The following is a 19075-nucleotide window of genomic DNA, read 5'->3' as shown; positions in this document are numbered from 1 at the left end:
ATTCTATGTAATATGGAGAAAAAAACCCTTAAGTTTGGTTGAATTTGTCTGCCCTGCAGTGCATTACCATTCCACTAGGGGCAGTAGAGGGTTTTCCTGATCTTTACAAAATGGCTGCCTCCATTACATCTCAAAAACACTTTTGGCGGGAAAACATTTAGCTAATTTTCAACACTTTAGGTTCAGGTTAGCTCATCTATTGCTATTCTTTTTTCAACATGAATACTTACTGTATTGAAAATATGTGAAATTTGTTGATAATTAATTATTTATAATACAGTTCCACCATGTTAAAAATATATGGATCAAATTTGAGACAATGGCTAAATAAGAAACTTTTTTTTCTTTAACAATATTTTTTGCTAAGTCACACACTGTATCATGATTGATATTTAAATATCATAAAGAAAAAAAACCAAAACTTAAATTTTCTGTTAATTACTTGATGTAGTGGGCTTTACAGGATTAAGGTGTGACAAAAAAGTCCCTAAATTAGTATTTTGTAGAAAAATTAAACAAATATGTATTACATACATTGTGATTAATTAATTACATATAAAGTAGTGCTTTTTTTTTAATCATGTTAATCCAATTTTCAATCTGTTGTTATGTTATCAAAAATAAGAAACAAGGAAAACAACTATTTACTTGCATGAATGTTTTATTTGAACTCGATTAAAAACGTGTCATACATTGCTTCCTGTTTATATCTTGGGGTCCCTGTATGTGGCACGCGCTGCATTACTGCTGTGATGTCAACATATATATTGCAGTATTACAAATAAATTTGAAGTAAACATTTTTTGGATTCCTCAGAAAAGTTTTCCCACTGTTTTTATGTGTTAAATTAGAGCGCTCTGGACCTCATGTTTTGTTCTTGTTTTTTTCTCTAATTGAGATTGATAAATGACCACAAAATGGTGTAAAAGTAAAGGTTCGAATTTTGATATAATAAGAAAACTTCACAAAGCCACTTTTTTAGTTGTATTTTGTTTTTTACTCTCCCACAATGTCAAAAATTTAAATGAAAATACCTCAAAATGAGGCTTTTGACAACAATTTTCAGGTTTGATTAAAATAGATTAACTAGATTAATTAATTACAGGTCAGGATTAATTATTCACACTAAAAATAACAATGTCAGCACTAATAGTTATAAGCGTGAATCCACTGAGCAACTTCATTTGTGGCATCCTCACAACATGAGACAGCCAGTTTCTAAACATTATAAATTATCATGTAGTGAGGAAACAAATGTCACAATAATTCGTATTTAATGCAAAGAACTCTAGTTTTTGTCTGATAAATGCAGATTGTTTTTTCCTTGAAGTTAAAAGGTTCTCTTCTGTTTCTTCCCTTTTCTGCAAAAATAAACTTCCCAAATATTTTTGTTTTTTGCTAACTTTGATAGCTGGGGGTTTCCTTTTAGCAGCAGCTTTAAGAAAGTAGTGTTTGAGACATGTGACCGAGCACCTTGACATGCGTCAAGAATGAGTCAGATGTGGTGGGGAGAATCCAGGAGTATTTCAGAATAAAACTTCCTTTGGAATCAGATTATAAATAAAAAGGGAAAAAAATTAAGATTTTGGGTTTTTTTTTTTCTCTGCGGTGTGGGTGTGGGACCATGAGTGATATAGATGACTCATAACATAAAAATGATCAAGGCCCCTCTGTTCAGTGCAGAGGACCTGCGTTCAGCCACATACCAGCAGTGCCGTTGTACTCTCCTATCCTGAGCTTGTAGAGGTTTCTTGCATCTCCAATTGAGAACTTGTCATAATTGGCGTAGACCGACTCCTGCCCGTCTTTCATGTCGATCCTCAGCTCATATCGACCTTGAGAAGCAATCCTGTGGATGTTGTCAAGACCTGTGGAGAAAGAAATGGGCTAAATGTGTACTTTAGTTCTCAAATTATGTTTTTTGTTGACAGTCATGAAGTTGTTATGAGTCGCACTACATATCTGCGACTTGAAGTGTCATTACTGAAATGATCGAAGAACGTTTTCAGAGGATAATCCATTAGCACTCCATTTTATTACTCGATAAATAATCTGCACTTCATCTGATAAGGGCCTGATTCTGGCAACGATGCAAAAAAATATATACATTTAAAAAGAAATAACTCAAAAGGGCCGGATTATATAAATTTGTTTTTCCCTAAACAGTTTTAAGAAACAAATCAAACTTGACTTTGATTGATAATCAAACATTTCATTCATCTAATGTGTGTACACTGTACAAATAACTGCAAAGTCTAGTTTTTAATTATGATTAATTAAATTGTCGAGAAGACGGCATCGTTTTTTTAAATCTTAGCTATTTTTTCCTCTTTTTTTAATCATTCTATTATTTTATATATGAAGTGGGATTAATGTAACTGGGTTTTGTCATTTTTTTTTAATGCAGTATTCAATATTTTTCATCCTTGAAATACATAGTTAAATCAAATCAAAGCATAGGCAGCAATCCCCCACTTTTTTTACTTTCTAAATAAAGTTGATGAGGTTGAAACTCTAGATCTGTGGCCACTACTGGCTCTTGTTAAAATGTTAAAAAGTAACTGTAAGTTATAAACCCCTGAATTATAAAGCATATTTTCTATTTTTGAACAAATTCAAAGAATTGAAGTGTTCCTCATGGTTTTAATATATAATAGTGGGTCACTTAATTAGCTCTGATTTAGTTTTTTTTGTTTTGTTTTTTTTATATCATTGATGACATATTCTACTGCATTTGCTGTATTGACATGATCCTATGGTGTAGGGTGTCTTTTATTTTGAAAGGAACTCAAGTAAAGCTCTGTCTAGTTATAAACTATTTCATATTAAAAAATATATATTTTTTTCTTCATGTTTATAAAAAAAAAAATAAAACACAAAACACACCCAAGTTTATTTAAATCTATCGTGTCAGTAGCAAAAACATAAAAATAAATCTTGTTTTTCTAAAGGGTGAGTGAAAACTTTGTGGCTCCAACTGGGCTTTTATGGAAGCACATGTGACTCATAATTCAAAATAAAAGTACATATTGGAATGTGACTGGATTATTTGTCTCTTAAATGAAATGAAAAAGCAATCCTTCAAATGGCTTTTTCTTTTTCTTCTTTTACACCGCTCATTCCGTAACTTAAATAAAGTGATAAAGAAAATGGCATTTGACATTTCATTATCAAAAGGTTTTTTAATAAATATGTATCAAAATTAAATAATAATAATCACATTTGAAAATGAAAATGCATAAACAGAAATGCTTTTTCATTTTCACAATGTAACTGCATTTAATGTCTCTTGAATAAAATGAAAAAGCAATTTTCCGAACGGCTTTTTCTTTTTCAACACCGCTCATTCTGTAATTTACAAAGAATTTACAGTTAACCATGATTTCTTTAGTCACACACATCTACATGCTTTCTGTCAAAGATACTGTCTGGATGGAGGAGATGAGGTAGGGTTCTGATATCATGTGACATGTCTTTGTCAGCTGTTGCTAATGATTGACACAAGTGGTGGACAGCCGGCCTGAAAAGTCAGAATTTTCCTTTTTTATTAATGTAAAGACTTCACTGACTATCTCAAAAGCAGCAGAAACAGGGCTTGTTTGATAAAGCCCCACAGCCACCGGAGCGATTGGAAGTACCTTTGCTATCAGATTACAAAAAAAAAGCATACATTTGGAATGGAGTCCCTCTCTGTTTAACCTCGCCAATGTGTCACATGTGCACTTCTGAGCCAACATGGGGAATGATTTGACAGGGGGGGGGGTCCTCAAGCCCCGACAGATAAGACATAAAGAGTGGAGCTCAAGGAGAGCTGGAAAACTAAGCTTCTGTAATACAGTACGTCAGATACGCTACGCTACAACCCAGAGGCACTTAAGATGACAAGGAAATAGCAATTGTTGTAATAAATTTGTCCTTAACACACACAGTACTTTTTCATTTCTACTGTACAGTATCATAATATTATCAGTAATTAGTCTGCCACACATCATTTTTATTGTTTTTTTTTACTGCTGTAGTCTAAGCTGAAGCAATTGAATTTGCATTTTGTCATATTACTGCATTCCTGCCCTATTATATCACATTTTATTACCAGTCTTTCTATTACTCTGATGCAGAAACAATAAAGGAGACATTAAAGCAGGACGTAATGGGATAATGATCACATGCCGCTCACAGTCATCCGATTCTCTCTTTTATTGCGTCGTCAAACTGACACTGCGTTCAACAAAGGTCAGTGAGGAGGGAGAATAGATTGAATAAGAGTAACATTAAAACAGATCGTCCTCAAAGTGCAACAGATAATAATGAAAGCTCAATTTCCATGGTCTTTACTGCCAACCAGTTAAGTGGCTCTTCTTTCCAGTTTGAGTGGATGTTTATGGCTCCTATTGTGCAGTACAGTATATTGTTATTCTGTGTGCAGAGGCAGTGATTTGCTAAATGCCTCCCAAAGGCTCCCGCGGAGCTAAAACACTGACTTAATGTCTTCAAAGAAGGATGACACTTAGATGCTGTGAAGTTGCAGTGACCATCTGCAGGATGAAACCATTTACACATGTTCAGGGGTGATAAACGCTAAGGTCACCAATTATGCAACCAGTTACAATTTTTAAGTCAAAAAATATTTTGCTAATGTGGTTTTTAAGAAAATGTGATGACTGTTTTAGTGTGAATAATGATGCAGTTTGTTGACATGTAGGAGCAAAAACACTTAGTAGGTAAAAAATATGCAAAATAAATTGGTCCCAGTCAAGTACTGTATGTGAATGGCTATATGTGATTTCTAAAAGGACAAAAAGTTTTGTTTGCTAATTAAAATACATTTTTTCAAAGTAAGTTTAAGAATAACCAGTTTTTGGTTAAGGGATTCTTGTTTCAGATTTAGATTTATTTCAAACATGTAAATACAAAAAAATGTCCCTGCAAAAAATGAAACATTAGATCAATTAACAAAAGTTCTGCAATCTATTATACTTAAAAATATTAGATTTGATCAAATTAATTTTTAAGTTGAGTAAACCATCAACTCAAAATTGTAATTAGATAAGAAGTAATCATTTTAAATTGAAGTCATTACGTAACTTTTGTTAATTGGTCCAATGTTTCTCTTTTTTCTGTGTAGAACACCACAAAACAATAAAAACTAATTAAAAAATCAAATAAATGAATAAAAAACTGAACTCAAAATAAATATGTTTGAAAAGAGGATATGAGGAAGCCGATGCTTATTTAAGCCTATCCCTCCAGCTAATTTTCACATATAAGTCCATAATATTTAACATATTTTTTCTGGAATATACTTTTCACAAATTATCTTATAACAGTATTTTAGTTTGGCTCCAGATTTAATCTTCTTTTCCTTTGGGCTTTTCCCTTCAGGGGTCGCCACAGCGAATCAACTTCCTCCAGAATTCAAATTATGACTTGCATCCAAAGACATTCTGGATTTCATCTGTGCATCACTAAGCATTTACTTCCTTCTGTACTTCACCCCAAAATGCACCTTTAAATACTTTTTTTGTCTCTGTGATTTATGAGGGTTTGTAAATGTGACGTAAAACAGAAGTATGTGTTGCCAAATAGTGTGATATCTGCAAAATGCATCAGTGTATCAATACAATCTCTTTAAAAGATTTTTTACTCCAAAAATGAGCGGGTTTATGCTCGGTTAATCCCATAATACTGGTACATTTGAGACGGCATGTATTTATTTTTTTATATATATTTTTTCTATTTTTAGTTTAAGAAAAAGCTTATTTTTAGACTTTGATTGTGAACGTTGTCATGTGCAATGGATGGACATGAAGAGTGAATTATAGGACTTCTTAGTGATTAAGGAAAAAAAACAGTTTGCTATAATTAAGCTAAATTCCCATAAATCAGATAAACAGCAAAAATTGAACTTCTCCTTGTATAGATTGTCAATGACAAACCAAATTGAACCATAACATTGTTGGTTTATGCTGTTGAATATTTGGGTTCATTGTTGTTAAATCAAATTAGATTTCTATTCCCAGACCCTGATGAAGTTCCACTAAAAAATGCTCTCTAGCGTTAAAACAAACAAACATTGGCACATTAAAAAGAAGCTATAATGGGTTCTGTTCTATTTGGTGGTGAAGATTTTAGAAGTTTTTAAGTTGACTGACTTGTCGTTGTTTACAGGAGAGACTTAAAGAAAAAGAAGACGTTTAATTTTCAAACTCATGACAGATTGCTACGTAAAATGCAAGTTGACTCTCACATGTGGATCATTTAACTGTAAATTCCCACTTGCTGAAAACCACTTGGTACCAAAAACTGAGACCAATGTTTCATACTAACATGTTTTTTTTTTATTCTACTCTAATCTGGCTTTGTACCCTTGAACCTTTTTTATTCACTGAAAGCACAGTATTAAGGAAGAAGAAAGATAGGGAGAATAAAAAGAGGCAAAGTGTAGCCTGGGAGGCTCCTGAAAAGTAAAACAAGTCCCCGGAGATGGAGGTAAGTGAATGTCCAGAGGAGGTGAGGGCGCATTTTATGGCTGATTCAGCGGAGGTGGAAACAGGTCAAAGGAAATGTGCCAGGTTTTTAGATTGAAATGTAGAGTCGGAGCTATGACAAATCTACAGAACCTGTGCCAGAATGTACACGACAGCTACAGATCTCTCAGTCAGAACAGGATTAGACTTTAACTTCACTCTGGTGACAGACAAAAGCAACACGAAGAAATGACAGTTAGTTCTCTCATGACATCTGACTCAACTTCAACTCAACATAGCTTGAATGAAGGAAATGTATTCTTTACATTATAGTCTTATCTTAAAGACCCATTCCAATGCGTCCATCTATCTCTACTGCCATGAATCCCACAAATTTTCAATATTTATTTTTCTGCCCCAGTAAAATGATTTAAGTGTAAAAAGAAGAAGAAGAAGAAGAATAAAAAAGGGTTTCTCATTTATGTTATTAAGAAATATTTAATATGTTTTTGTTAGCAGTCCAATTTAAGTTAAACATGATTATTCTGTCGATTTTCCTGTATTTTATTTTGGCGGGATAGCCTGTACTCGCATTGCACTATGGGTAGCGGAAAATCCCGTTTCTGGGACATGTGCTTCTAATGTTCAAACTGTGATCCTCCTGTGTCTTAACATCTCATTAAAACCTCCGAAACCAAAAGTGTAAGTTTGATAAATGTTCAATGATGAATACAATAAGGATACGCTTATATAATGCATTTATAAAGTCTGTTTAAGCTAGTTTTTGTGTTCATGTTTGTTTTCAGGAAATAGACTGAGCCCATGCATTTCGCTAGCTGGTTGCTGCATATTTGTAAAACAATGAACATGTTAACGGTCTAATTAGCATTTAAATGTATCATTTTCATCAGTAATACTAATCTACAACTTGGAGATGTTTTAATTGCATTTAAAAGCATTGTTTCAATGCTGTTTCCTGATTTATTTACCATTTTTCATGGCTTAACTGGTGTGGTTTTTCCGTAAAAGAATTAAAAGTCCTAATTATGCCTGTAGATTAGAACCAAACAAACAAACACACACACAAAAAAAATGCGAATTATGGGAAAGATCATTATTAATATTTTTTTTGTGCAAAATTTTAGTGATCAATGAACTACATCCAATACACTAAATTATAAAAAGAGCTAAAGACTGAAACAAAGTCAAATGGAATACCTTCAGACACAAGGTCTTACCATCTTTACCTCACAAATCTAAAAGCCTTTTCTCTTCTTTGTAAAGCAGATTTTGAAGCCAAATAGGAGCAATGAACTTCTATTGATTCCATGCATTTAATCCACCTCAATCATGGAGATGGTGTCAGGCCAGACAGGGTGACGCACCTTTCAGAAAACTGAAGATGAGATTGAACAAAATAGGTGGCATGTTGCAGCTCAATATTGGACATAAATTGCATCAGAACTTAATTCAGCGAGAAGGGGGAATAAGGCAGCAGATAACTTAATCGAAGCTGTGAATTCTACTGCCATAAAAGACAGGTCGTGTGCTGAGAGACTGGAAATCGTGTTTATTTGTTCTTTTCTTGAAAATTATTTTCTAAAGAAACTTACCAAGCCAGAATTCATCCTCCAAGTTCCCAAAACCAACCCGGTAGTCACTCCACTTCCTGGAAAAGTCAGTCAGGCCATTCTGACGACGCTGAAAGACCTGCAAGATTTTATAAAAAGATGAGAAAAAAAATGTTGTTTGTGTTGAAAAAGTATACATGCTAAGGGGAAGTGTGACAAATTTATATATATATGTATTTTATTTATATAGGGGGAACTTATGCTTCTGTTTTTTTGTCATCATACAGATTTATAGTCACACTCCAACTATATTTTTCTCTATTTTAAAATAGTTTCCAGTGGTCTTTTAATTATGATTATGCCATTTTAGCCCAAATCAAAAAGTCTGTGTTGGTTTTTTTAAAACATATTTTTGCAAAATTCATCTCTACGATGTGGGCAGGACTGGGCAGAAGTAATTCCACGTTAAAATCCCAGCATACCAATGTTTACGCTTAAACAGCTGTATAACATCAGTGCAGCAAAAAATGACAACGCAGCCATGCAGTTTTGAGCCAGATACCAGCTCAGACGAGGAAAACGAAGGTGCTAAAGGATCTACAGTGGATGGGGTGGAGAAATTCGACTGGCAGTTACTGGGTCATAAATCCGAGCTTTTTCAAATTGTAGGTTTTGATCTGATCCTGATCCAGCATGATTTGAATAAAGAAATACTCAGAAACGTAGTTTTACTCTTATGGTGGATTCACACCAAAAATGGAAGGTATAAAGACGTGGCATGTTGCGATTTGGGCCTTGGCGCGTCAACCAATCAGGGACTCAGCTTTGGGCATGTGACATTTTCAGTGACAAGATCAAAGGGTAGAGACAGAGATTCAATATGGCGGCGCAATATGATCATTTTCGTCCTGTACTTCCATCCATTTCCTTAGCCTGCTGGGGCCCACAGGATTGCCGGAGACATTCCCGACTACTGCTGGGTGAAGGCGGGATACGCCCTCCCCCATCTAGGCAGCCGCCCAGTGAACAGCTTAGCAAGCTCTACTTCCCGGGGTTTGGCAGATCAAGCGAGTGTCGCCTCATATGGATCTCGCTGAGCTAGCAAGCGCCGCGGCGAAGGCTGCCGTTTTCTGGTTAGTAGACGCAAATTTGACACGCCTCCCGTGTTTGGTGTGAACGCACCACCACATTGTTTTATACATGCCCTACATTTTGAGGAAAACTGCTTAAAAGACAAATTTAAAAACACAAAATGTTGGAGTGGGTTTTATAAAAAGGAAGTCTTCATTTTACGATGACTTACAATCCAGCCTCCTTCATCTGTGCTCATGTCGCAGTACACCTGCACACCCTGGCTGGGGTCCCTGTTGATGTAAATGGTGTAGACGCCACTCAGTGTCTCGCCGTTCAGCAGGTGTTGGGCACAGTTCTGAGGAGTCGCAAACAGTCGACTCCCTGGAGAAAAGCACAGGACCACACATGACAAGTCTTATCTGGCGCCCTCTACGTTTGTCAGTTTGAACACACTCAAATTTAGCAAATCAACAAAACTTACATTAGCTGATAAAAATATCCAGGATTTTTAAAGCTTTCGTAAAACTATTTTAATAGGCAATTGCTATTGCAATAGATATTTTAACGTTGATATTTTTGGAAAACAGTAAAATAACAGTAACACAGTAAAATAAATAAAGATTTTTTTTATTGAAGAAAAAGTTAACATTTTTCTGACAAATTGTTTAATTTGTGTTTTTTTTTATTATTTTAGCATATTTGATCATTTTTTAAGACAAAAATGCAAATAAAATGCATGCTGATATTCTGGGTTGTAAAATAAGTATTACTTAAATTGATGTAAGAGAGATATAGTATGTCCTTTCCATCAAACTCATTTTGACAGGTGACCTTTGACCTCCACATCCCGATGTGATGACGTAACAATTTGATATCAATTTGATATAAACTTTATATAAACTTTATATAAAATTGATATCAAATTGTTACGTCATCACATCGGAATGTGGAGGTCAAAGGTCACCTGTCAAAATGAGTTTGATGGAAAGGACATACTATATCTCTCTGATGTATATTTTTAGCAGGAGTTGAGTCAACGCTTAAAGGTAACTACACTTCTTAAGTTTACCTTCTGCATGACAGGTTTTGAATATTTTGGATGCCTTTACTGTTAAATTTACAATGATTTTTAATTGGTGACATTTTAGTTTCATAGGATGACAACGGAGCATAAAGTAATTCCATATTTTTGGCACTTTCCAACATGGACACCAAATCAAAAATAGCTCAAGATTCTATAAATATTCAAATATGTTTTTTAAGTTACTTGGACAAAAGCAATGGACTTTAATTTTAATAGAATAAAGTGGGAACCATCACAAAATCTTGGGGACATTTTTGACTGATGCCACCACAATCAGCGTCAGTCAGATAATGATAATTTTGAGATGATTGCTGTTCAAAACTCATCTTAAAATATGTAAAGACTAAAAAACACACTATGACCATTATATGCTGGATTGATCGTGTATTTTATACCTGTAGTAAAAGTAGTGGAAACGACGGCGCTGGTGTCAAGTCCTCTTGCAGCTTGCAGCTTGACAGTGTATTCTGTAGTCTCAGCCAATCCCTCCAACCTGATCCACATGTCCTCTGCATCGAGGATCAGCTCCTAAAGCACACAAGGGATGAAGCAACTATAATTAGGGACGGAAAATTGTGTTAGATAAAAATTAAATGATAATTTCATGAACATGTAGAAAAAAAGCAACTAAAATGTCTTTAATTAATGAATTGTGATTAACATGGTAAAGTGACAGCTCTACCCCAAACCCTAAGCATATGGAGACGTCCCCTCCTCTATATTCAACCTTCACCCTATAGTGTGGTTCCCTAAATCCAGGTCTGTTTGGACGCTTTAAAACCATGGTTCTGCGCTTGTTGAGAATAACCTCCAGCTATTGCTTGACTAATTTACAGCTGGGATGAGAATTTGGATTTCCAAGTTGCTTCTAAGCCAGAAAAAAAAGGTGGGATGCCACTACAGGGTTAGGAAGGAATCAATTCATGAATCCTAACCAGAAGAAAAAAACAAAATACAAAGCAGGTGTTTACAAATGATAGAAGGGTGCAGCATTAGACTGACAGGTGTTTGCAGTACTACAGACATCGTATTGATCCCTTTTGGTAAGAAGAGAGAGCTGAGTGGGCAGGTGAAACTCTCAATTTCCCCGTCAACCTTTGTTGCAACCCTCACCAACAACCATAAGCTGTGGACTGTGAAGAAACGGATGCGATCAAGGATAAAGGTGGTATAAATGATCTTCTTTCTGAGGCCTCCCTTTGAGACAGAATGCAAAGCTAATATATACAGAAGCAGCTGAGAAAAGCAGCTAGCTCTGCACATCAAGAGGAGGCAGTTTAGGTGCTTTGGACATTTTTGCTTTCTGGGGAGGCATAAACGGATGGAAAGAAAGCAAAATCAACTTTAAAGGGAACTTTTATAGGTCAGTATAAATATTTAACTCCAATAAAATGGCTTGCTTGTGTGATAAACATGTTTTGGAATTTAACTTGAGCAGAAAAAGGTGAAATTTGAAGATGAAGATCTAAAGGACAAAAGATGGCAGCTACAAAACATCTTTAGGGGAGAACTGATTGAAATTAGCATTAAGTCTATAATTAAAACAGTTATTTTTATGACATTTTTCTTAAAAAAATTAAAGATGAAGTAGGAATGGCAGAAAGAAGAAAATTTGAAAAGCAAAAGGGAGCAGATTTCTTTTTTTAGTGAAAAGGTCACAGCACAATGGAGTTATATTCCACGGTATCCTTTTTTTATTGAGTTCATCTCAAAGAGACAAGACCTTCGACCATCAGTAGAAGAGCATTTTTCTTTTACGGTGAAATTGCCTCTTTGATTTTGCTTGAATTAAGTTGAATAACGCTTATTTAATGAAGTAAAACTAGTTCATGCATGTACTTCTTTCTGAGAGATGATATGTTACAGTTTTCCCAGAATTCTCATTAAATATGAAAAAGAAAGAATGAAATATTAAGTCTGTTTGGAAAAAACAAAATCACACATTCAGGAGCAACGTGTCCGTGTGAATTATGTAGTATAGCAGCTGGTAAATGGTGTCTCACTGTCTCCGAAGAGCTGATATTCACCCGCAAGGGTTTGAAGGTCAAGATAACAGTTTTATTGCAACAATACAGTGCAGATTTTTTATGTTTATTTTTTTTATCAAGGCTAATATGTTCCTTCCCATCCTTGGCCATCGATTGTGTTTGTGTGGTCTGCTGGATTCATAGCCGTCCTTGAGTGAAAACGTTATCATTCCAGACACGAACATAACCACCAGTGTTACATGCACTTACAAACTTGGTAAACTGATAAGAAATTAATTTCATAGCTACTTTGTGTAAATTAAAAAAAAATCAATTATCTTGGTAACAAGAGAGCTGAATGAAGCACCGCAGGTTTTTTTTAACCTAACTGTACGAGTGGAGATAACAGCTGTGGCACGTTTTCAGCTTAGCCAGACCTCAGGTTGTAAAAGTCGAGAGGAAAATCAAACAAAGAGCACATTAATCTGACACGCTAGTTATCGGAGTTGCTGTTTGCAAGAGTTGTGTGATATTTGTGATCATAAAGATGATAAGATCGATATGATGTGCTTGTTGTTGAAGCAATTCATTACAGTAAACTGGGACCGGAAAAAATAATATCATAAAATTAATATAAAAAAAAAAGTGATATGTTATGTTATGTATTATGATCTGATTGCTTGAAATAAACCATTTCATTCATTCATTCATTAAATTACATTTCTAGAATCTGAAACAAGCTGAGCTTTTAAGTCCCACTGTGATCATCTTTTGATTGTGTTGAGTTGTGTGTGTATGGAGAAAAAATAGACTCACCCTTATATGTACGTGCATACTTAGTGATTTTTGTGTAACTTTGGATTTGTGCGTACGCAATTCTTGATTTGTGTGTAAATTCAGTTTTGTGCTTACTTTTAGATTTGTGCAAGCATAATTCTTGATTTGTGCATAACTTTAGATTTTTCTGTGCATAATTCCTGATTTGTGTGTAACTTTAGATTTGTTTGAAACTTGGGACTTTGTGTGTGCGTAATTCTTGATATATTTTGTAACTTTGGTTTTGTGTACGTGGAATTCTTGATTTTAGTTGAGTTTTCCTCTGCTCCTGATTCATCCTTATTTGAATTTAAAAAATACCCAGACATGAAGTTTTTTAATTCTAAAATTATTAAAATGTGTTCTCCATCATGAGGAAAATGCTACAAGGACATGTTGAAGTGGGTCTTTAACTGGTACCAATCAATACTTGGACAATCGTTTTTATTATTGTACTATTATTCTGATATATAGATATATATTATAAACCCATTGTTTGAATTTGATGGTTTAACACACATTTTCTTAAACTATTTTGGCTTTTTCAGTGATCTATGGGTTAGCTTTGACAATTAAAAGACAAGCCATTTTTGATTTAAAATAAAAGAGCAGCAAACCATATTTTTTAGAATATATGTATTTATTATTTAAATTTCCATCTCAGTTGAAAAGAGAAATTCTATGCTAAATGTCTCCTGTCTATATGAAATGATGCTACGAGGCTTTAAAACAGAGTGACAGAGCATCTTCTCTCTAACAAGTACGGCTTGTAAAATCCAGCAGCTTCCCAGCTCGAGTTGGCTTTGCCAGCCTCTCGCTGATGGAAAAACACAGTAACAGCAGGTTTTACCAGCTGTCAGCTATTATCATAAAAAATCTGTGAGTAATGTGATAGCAAGTCATTATTTTATTGAGCTGCCTGCTCTCATTCAAAGAACAACTGAGATAAAAGAACTGTTTTTGTTGTTGATTGCGTCCCTGTGGGGCGCTGAACATAAAGGTTCAGCTAATTGCAATTTCCTGACAGTGATTTCAGATTGAGACAACTTCTCTCTGATTACTTTAGCATTTTTTGTTGAAGTTCATATTGCAATACATTATCAATATTGAGGTTTACTCTATAAATTATGTTTTCTTTTTGATTTAACATTTAAATTTTTTATTGATAGATTTTAAAATTAAGTTTGGATTTATATACCTTTTGCCAAATGTATATTTCACTGTTTAAAGCACCATGCTAGTAGCACACAGATTATTAACAATAAATTCTGACTTATATGTATTTAAAATATGAAAAGAATAGATCATTTAGAACTATCTTTTTATTTTATTTTTTTCTAAAATTAAAAATGTGGCTTGATTTCAGATCTCATATATTAGAAACCATTTTAAAATTTGGTATGAACAACAAAACTATAATTAAGCGCTCAGGCGGTTGTGTAGATGACGTACTTATTATCCATGTGCTTATTTACGAAAAATCACATGGACAAATATATATATATATATATATATACATATATATATATATATAAAAATATATAAAACAAAGTTTTCGACGGAAGCTCCTCCCACACGCAGTGGGAGCTTCAGGGGAACAGACTTTAAGATAACCATAAACTAGTTACTTTAGCGCTCATCAAAACAAATTTGTTTTACATGAATTTGACACAAACTCCATTTGATGTGAAAGGACAATTGATTTAAATTATGCTAGCACGAGGTGTGCCCGCGCAGGGGATGGGGTGGTCCGCGGTACGCACGTGGCGAACCTTGGGCTCGGATCCATACGGACCACGAATTATCTGTGAACCGTTACAGCACTAAACTATATATATATAGTATATACATATACAGTATATACATATATATATATATATATATGTGTACATGTTTATATATGTATAATAAATATATACATACATAAATATATATATATATATATATATATATATATATATATATATATATATATATATATATATACGTATATACATACAGTATATACATATATATGTGTAAATGTTTATATATGAATAATAAATATATATATGTAAGAAAGTGTATGAAGGCTAAGTTGTAATATAAAGTAAAGTTGAAAAAATGAATACTTTATACACGTTTGCAGATTTTCTACAAAATCCAAAATTACACACACATACGGCAAAAAAATCTTGACTGAAATCCAGCCTGTAAACCTACAATTCTTTGGAAAATCAAATTCTAGAAAATGACTCATTTGAAAATATTTATTATTTGTGCGTGAGTGACACCCGATGGCTAGTATAGCAGCACCAACAAGGACAGATGGTTCTGCAGAATGAGGCTGGTGGTAAATGATCACAACATCAGCATCGATCTCAGTTTTGACAGCACAGCTCTTACTAATGTGCTTGATTAGCTTTAGTCAGCCAAATCCAAACCCCCCTAATCAAAGTTTCCACTGAGGCACATTAACGTTACACCGCTATTGACAGGCTGGTCGGAGTTTCCATGACTCCACATTAGCGTAAAGCGAACGGCAACATCTGACTTCACAAGATCTAAAGTGTCAATGTGATGAATGAGTATTATTATGTACAAACACTTTGATAGGTGCATTTTAGGAACAATATTACATGATTTTATGTAGAGGAGTCACGCGTTTATGCTCAAAGCTACAAGAATATTCAATACTTTTATCAAAAGAAATGAAGTCTTACAATGTGCACAAACAGTTGTAGTGAGAATGGGAACAAAAATGTGTGAAACCCCAGCCAGCATACGTATCACTTACCTTGCGGCTGCCATCAGATGACCTGTAGGTGAGCATGTAGTTGTCAATTTCTGCAAGTGGTGGTTGCCATGAAATGAGAGCGCTGCGGTGGTTTACTTCACTGGCTGTCAGGTTCACGGGTGCATCCATGGCTGCCAAAAAAGTCAAAGGAGTTTTATTAATATTTTTTTTCAAATCTTGATATAAGACACACGAATCCTTACGCATAGTAAAATTAGACTGCACTGCATTTTAGGTTTCACTGACATGGTAATGACATCATTCACCCACTACATCTTCAGTTCTGTTTTCATTAAAAATAAATGACCTTGCTCTTGGAAATTCTGTTTCGTGGAGTTACATCAGGACTCTGGGGTACATTATCTATCAGTATAAAGAAGGTGGGAGCGTTTCAGACAGAAAACTACAGCACTTTGATTCATGAGCAGAAAAAAAACACTGCTGTAAATTTGGAATACAGACATCAAGACTTCCTAACAGACTTTTTAAGGTGGTTATTCTTCTTAAAATATATTTTTGCAGCCAAGACATGTTTCTATATATTTTTTAAATGTTGCAACAATTTATTTGTGTTTTGCAAATTTTTTGCACCATGTAAATTGTCCTGAAAAGGCATTTTTTCTTAGTTGTAAGTTGTATTTTGTATTCATGTTATTGCTCTTGTTCATGTTTTTAGTCTCTGTTTATTCATTATTATTATTCTCAAGCATCCTTTTTGCTGATTTGTGCATGTTTTTTTTAGAGGACATTTTTGTGTGCACCCACTGCATGACATTCCTGACCAGAAAAGTGCAGAATCACTGATTACAACCCATTCAAATAGATATAGCATCAGCAGTAATACAGGAAATGTAGCGTATATAAATTCAAAGCAAAACATCTTATACATAAGCTATTTTTCCCACCCAGAGATCTCCTTTATTATGCCTCTAGGTCAATGCTTTAAAAAAAAAAGCCTTTTGATTGGTATTTCACTCGTGTTCAACATCTTAACCTAAATTGAATCTTCAAGCATAGAAATTGAACTGTTTTTCCCACATTAAATGAGTGTTTTAGAACAGATGCAGATCGATCAGTGACGTCTCTGTAATTAACAGCCTGAACCTGCACTGATACATTTCTGAAAGACTGAAGATAACTATTCTCAGAACAGCAAGAGAAGTCCAGACAGTCTAAGAGTCAGGAGAGAAAACTGGTTTTAAAGAAGAGCGTAAGATGTGTGCTTTCACAGATAAAAGCATCACTTTTCAGAGATACCAAAGTCTGCAGTGATGTTTTTCAATCTCTCCACTCTTCCTTTTTCCCCCTTTTTAAGTCCAACATTACCAAACATTTTACTCTTCTCATCTACTTTTTTATTTTCTTTCACCATTAATATATTTTTTTAATTTCTGAACAGCAGTTGTATTTTACCAGAAAGCATACATAATGTATTTATCTTTTAATCACTTTTATTTGTATAAATAAACACTAGTGATGAGATATGTCTGCAAGGGGAACCACTACTTTTAACCTCCCCAATCTTTACCTCTCTGAGTTAGCTCTAAAAATCTTATTTTTCCAGACAGAAGGAAGAAAAACATCGAGATCAATGGAAAGAATATAAAGGGGTAAAGATAACTTTGTGGGAGCATTGGCAGCCATTTGAGTAATGACAGTGAAATAAATGTTTTTATTAAACACTGAAGTTACTGAAGTTTTAGCTCATATAGAGTTTTTTCTCCACTGTACATAATTGAAAATTTAATTAGTTGTATTGTGCAAAAAAAAAAATCTTCAATTGTTTTTCCTCTTTGATAATAATTAGCTAATTGTCTGACTCTGTCTTGAAAAAAAAAGTTAGCTGTATTTGTGCACGATATCAATATGCAATAATAATAATAATAATAATGCATTTTAGATTTTTGGAAATCCCTCCAAACTGTTGCTTAATTACTTATCTTTGCATAAATGTTTGAGTTTAAGCTGCACAATTTTAAAAGTTCGTGCTAGATCAGTTACTTCTGTTTTTTTGTTGGTTTGCTCAGTCTTTTTATTCAAGTTCTATGAGGAAAAATAGTTTCACAAAAGCTGCATATGTTTTTCTGTATTTACATTCCCCACTTTTGGCAGCATTAGGTGTGACTCAGGATGCTACTAAATAAGTAATTAGATAATTAGCTGAACACACTTGTTTTTAATATAAAACTTAACTTTATTGCATTTTAATATATCATTTATCATGTTGTGCCTTGAGCCTTTTTGTAATTTTTCCTCTTGCATATCTTTTAGTTGTGGCAACCCTGTTTTTAGCCACTTGGCAAAAAGACATGATGGATTTGTTTGTTTTTTCCCCCCAAGCCTGCATCTCATTTACAGAACCAATAAAATGAATCTGAAACATAATGTTATTATAAAAATCCTCACATCTTGAAGTATGTAGGAGAAGTATGAAAGAGTATGCAGTGCTGATTTGTCAGGACTGAACCATAGATGATGGTTCTGAAACTGTAGTAGTCATTTCTTAAAAAGTGGAGAGTTTGGAGTGAATTTCCCTAAGGCAAAAACCCAGACTGCTTCCCATGCCGTGCAACTTTTGAGAGAAAAAAGTCCTGATGCTGCACTCTACAGGTTTATTGACACACTTACAGCAAATCGATGCGATGTCCCGCCCTACGGCTCACAGCTTATAGCTTAGCATTGGAGGAGCAGACAACTCTTTGTTGAATACTTTATGCATGAGTGACAATGCAAAATTCAGTTTCAGTAGATGTTGAGTATTTTGATTAAAAAAAATCTGTTCAGTTGTCTTTAGTCTTAGTCCTGTTCCTATAGCTTGTTTACATCTCAAGAGGTGCTGCAATGCAGGCCAGGTAGCTCCATTGCTCCTCCACTGCTCCTCTGGGGAAACAAACTATTTGCAGCTTAACATTTTTTTTAACTCCCTGCAGGAAGTTGGCAACAAAACTCAAAGAGTTGCAAGTCAGCTAAAATGGAAGAGTTCCCTCCCCTCACCGCCATGCTTTTCTCTAAAAAAAAAAAAGAAAAAACTCAATAAATGTGAGGTCAGCTTGAAAAAAGGAAGGCTTCATTTCCATTTCAAACAGTGCTGTTATGAATTTCTTCTGAAACTGTAAACTGAGCATAATGGATGGATGAATTGATATTCAACCATTTTTCTACCTCATATCCACATTCGCCTTTAAATCTATATTCTCTGTATCCACATTGTTTGCCATAGAGTTGATAAGATCAAATGTCTGGATACAGTTCTGTCAGTCTACAGGTACAGTCACACCGACCTCAAAAACTAGAGCTTGACCAATTTCAAAGAAAAGTCT

At 34.3% G+C, this 19075-nt stretch overlaps 1 protein-coding gene and 1 long non-coding RNA gene across 6 annotated transcripts in view; one reads left to right on the top strand and one right to left on the bottom strand.

Annotated features, from left to right (window-relative positions):
* The window catches only part of tnr (tenascin R (restrictin, janusin)), a 193067-nt gene that overhangs the window by 4934 nt on the left and 169058 nt on the right, over positions 1 to 19075 (bottom strand). For all 5 annotated transcript variants that reach the window (XM_024273657.2, XM_024273660.2, XM_024273658.2 and 2 more), the window contains 5 exons: positions 15756 to 15886; positions 10592 to 10724; positions 9342 to 9493; positions 8081 to 8177; positions 1707 to 1868 (listed from right to left, as the gene is read on the bottom strand). In XM_024273657.2, coding sequence (XP_024129425.1) covers positions 1707 to 1868; positions 8081 to 8177; positions 9342 to 9493; positions 10592 to 10724; positions 15756 to 15886 — 675 coding nt within the window. The remainder of the gene's footprint in view (positions 1 to 1706; positions 1869 to 8080; positions 8178 to 9341; positions 9494 to 10591; positions 10725 to 15755; positions 15887 to 19075) is intronic.
* LOC112147344 overlaps positions 6989 to 19075 on the top strand; it is a 24803-nt gene continuing 12716 nt past the window's right edge. Inside the window, exons 1-2 of the long non-coding RNA XR_002919440.2 lie at positions 6989 to 7169; positions 8971 to 9171. This is a non-coding gene — a long non-coding RNA (uncharacterized LOC112147344). The remainder of the gene's footprint in view (positions 7170 to 8970; positions 9172 to 19075) is intronic.

Source organism: Oryzias melastigma, linkage group LG17, assembly GCF_002922805.2.
Source record: "Oryzias melastigma strain HK-1 linkage group LG17, ASM292280v2, whole genome shotgun sequence".
Lineage (NCBI taxonomy): Eukaryota > Metazoa > Chordata > Actinopteri > Beloniformes > Adrianichthyidae > Oryzias > Oryzias melastigma.
The sequence above is the reverse complement of the archived record's forward strand: the minus strand, read 5'-3'. Positions and strand labels throughout refer to the sequence as shown.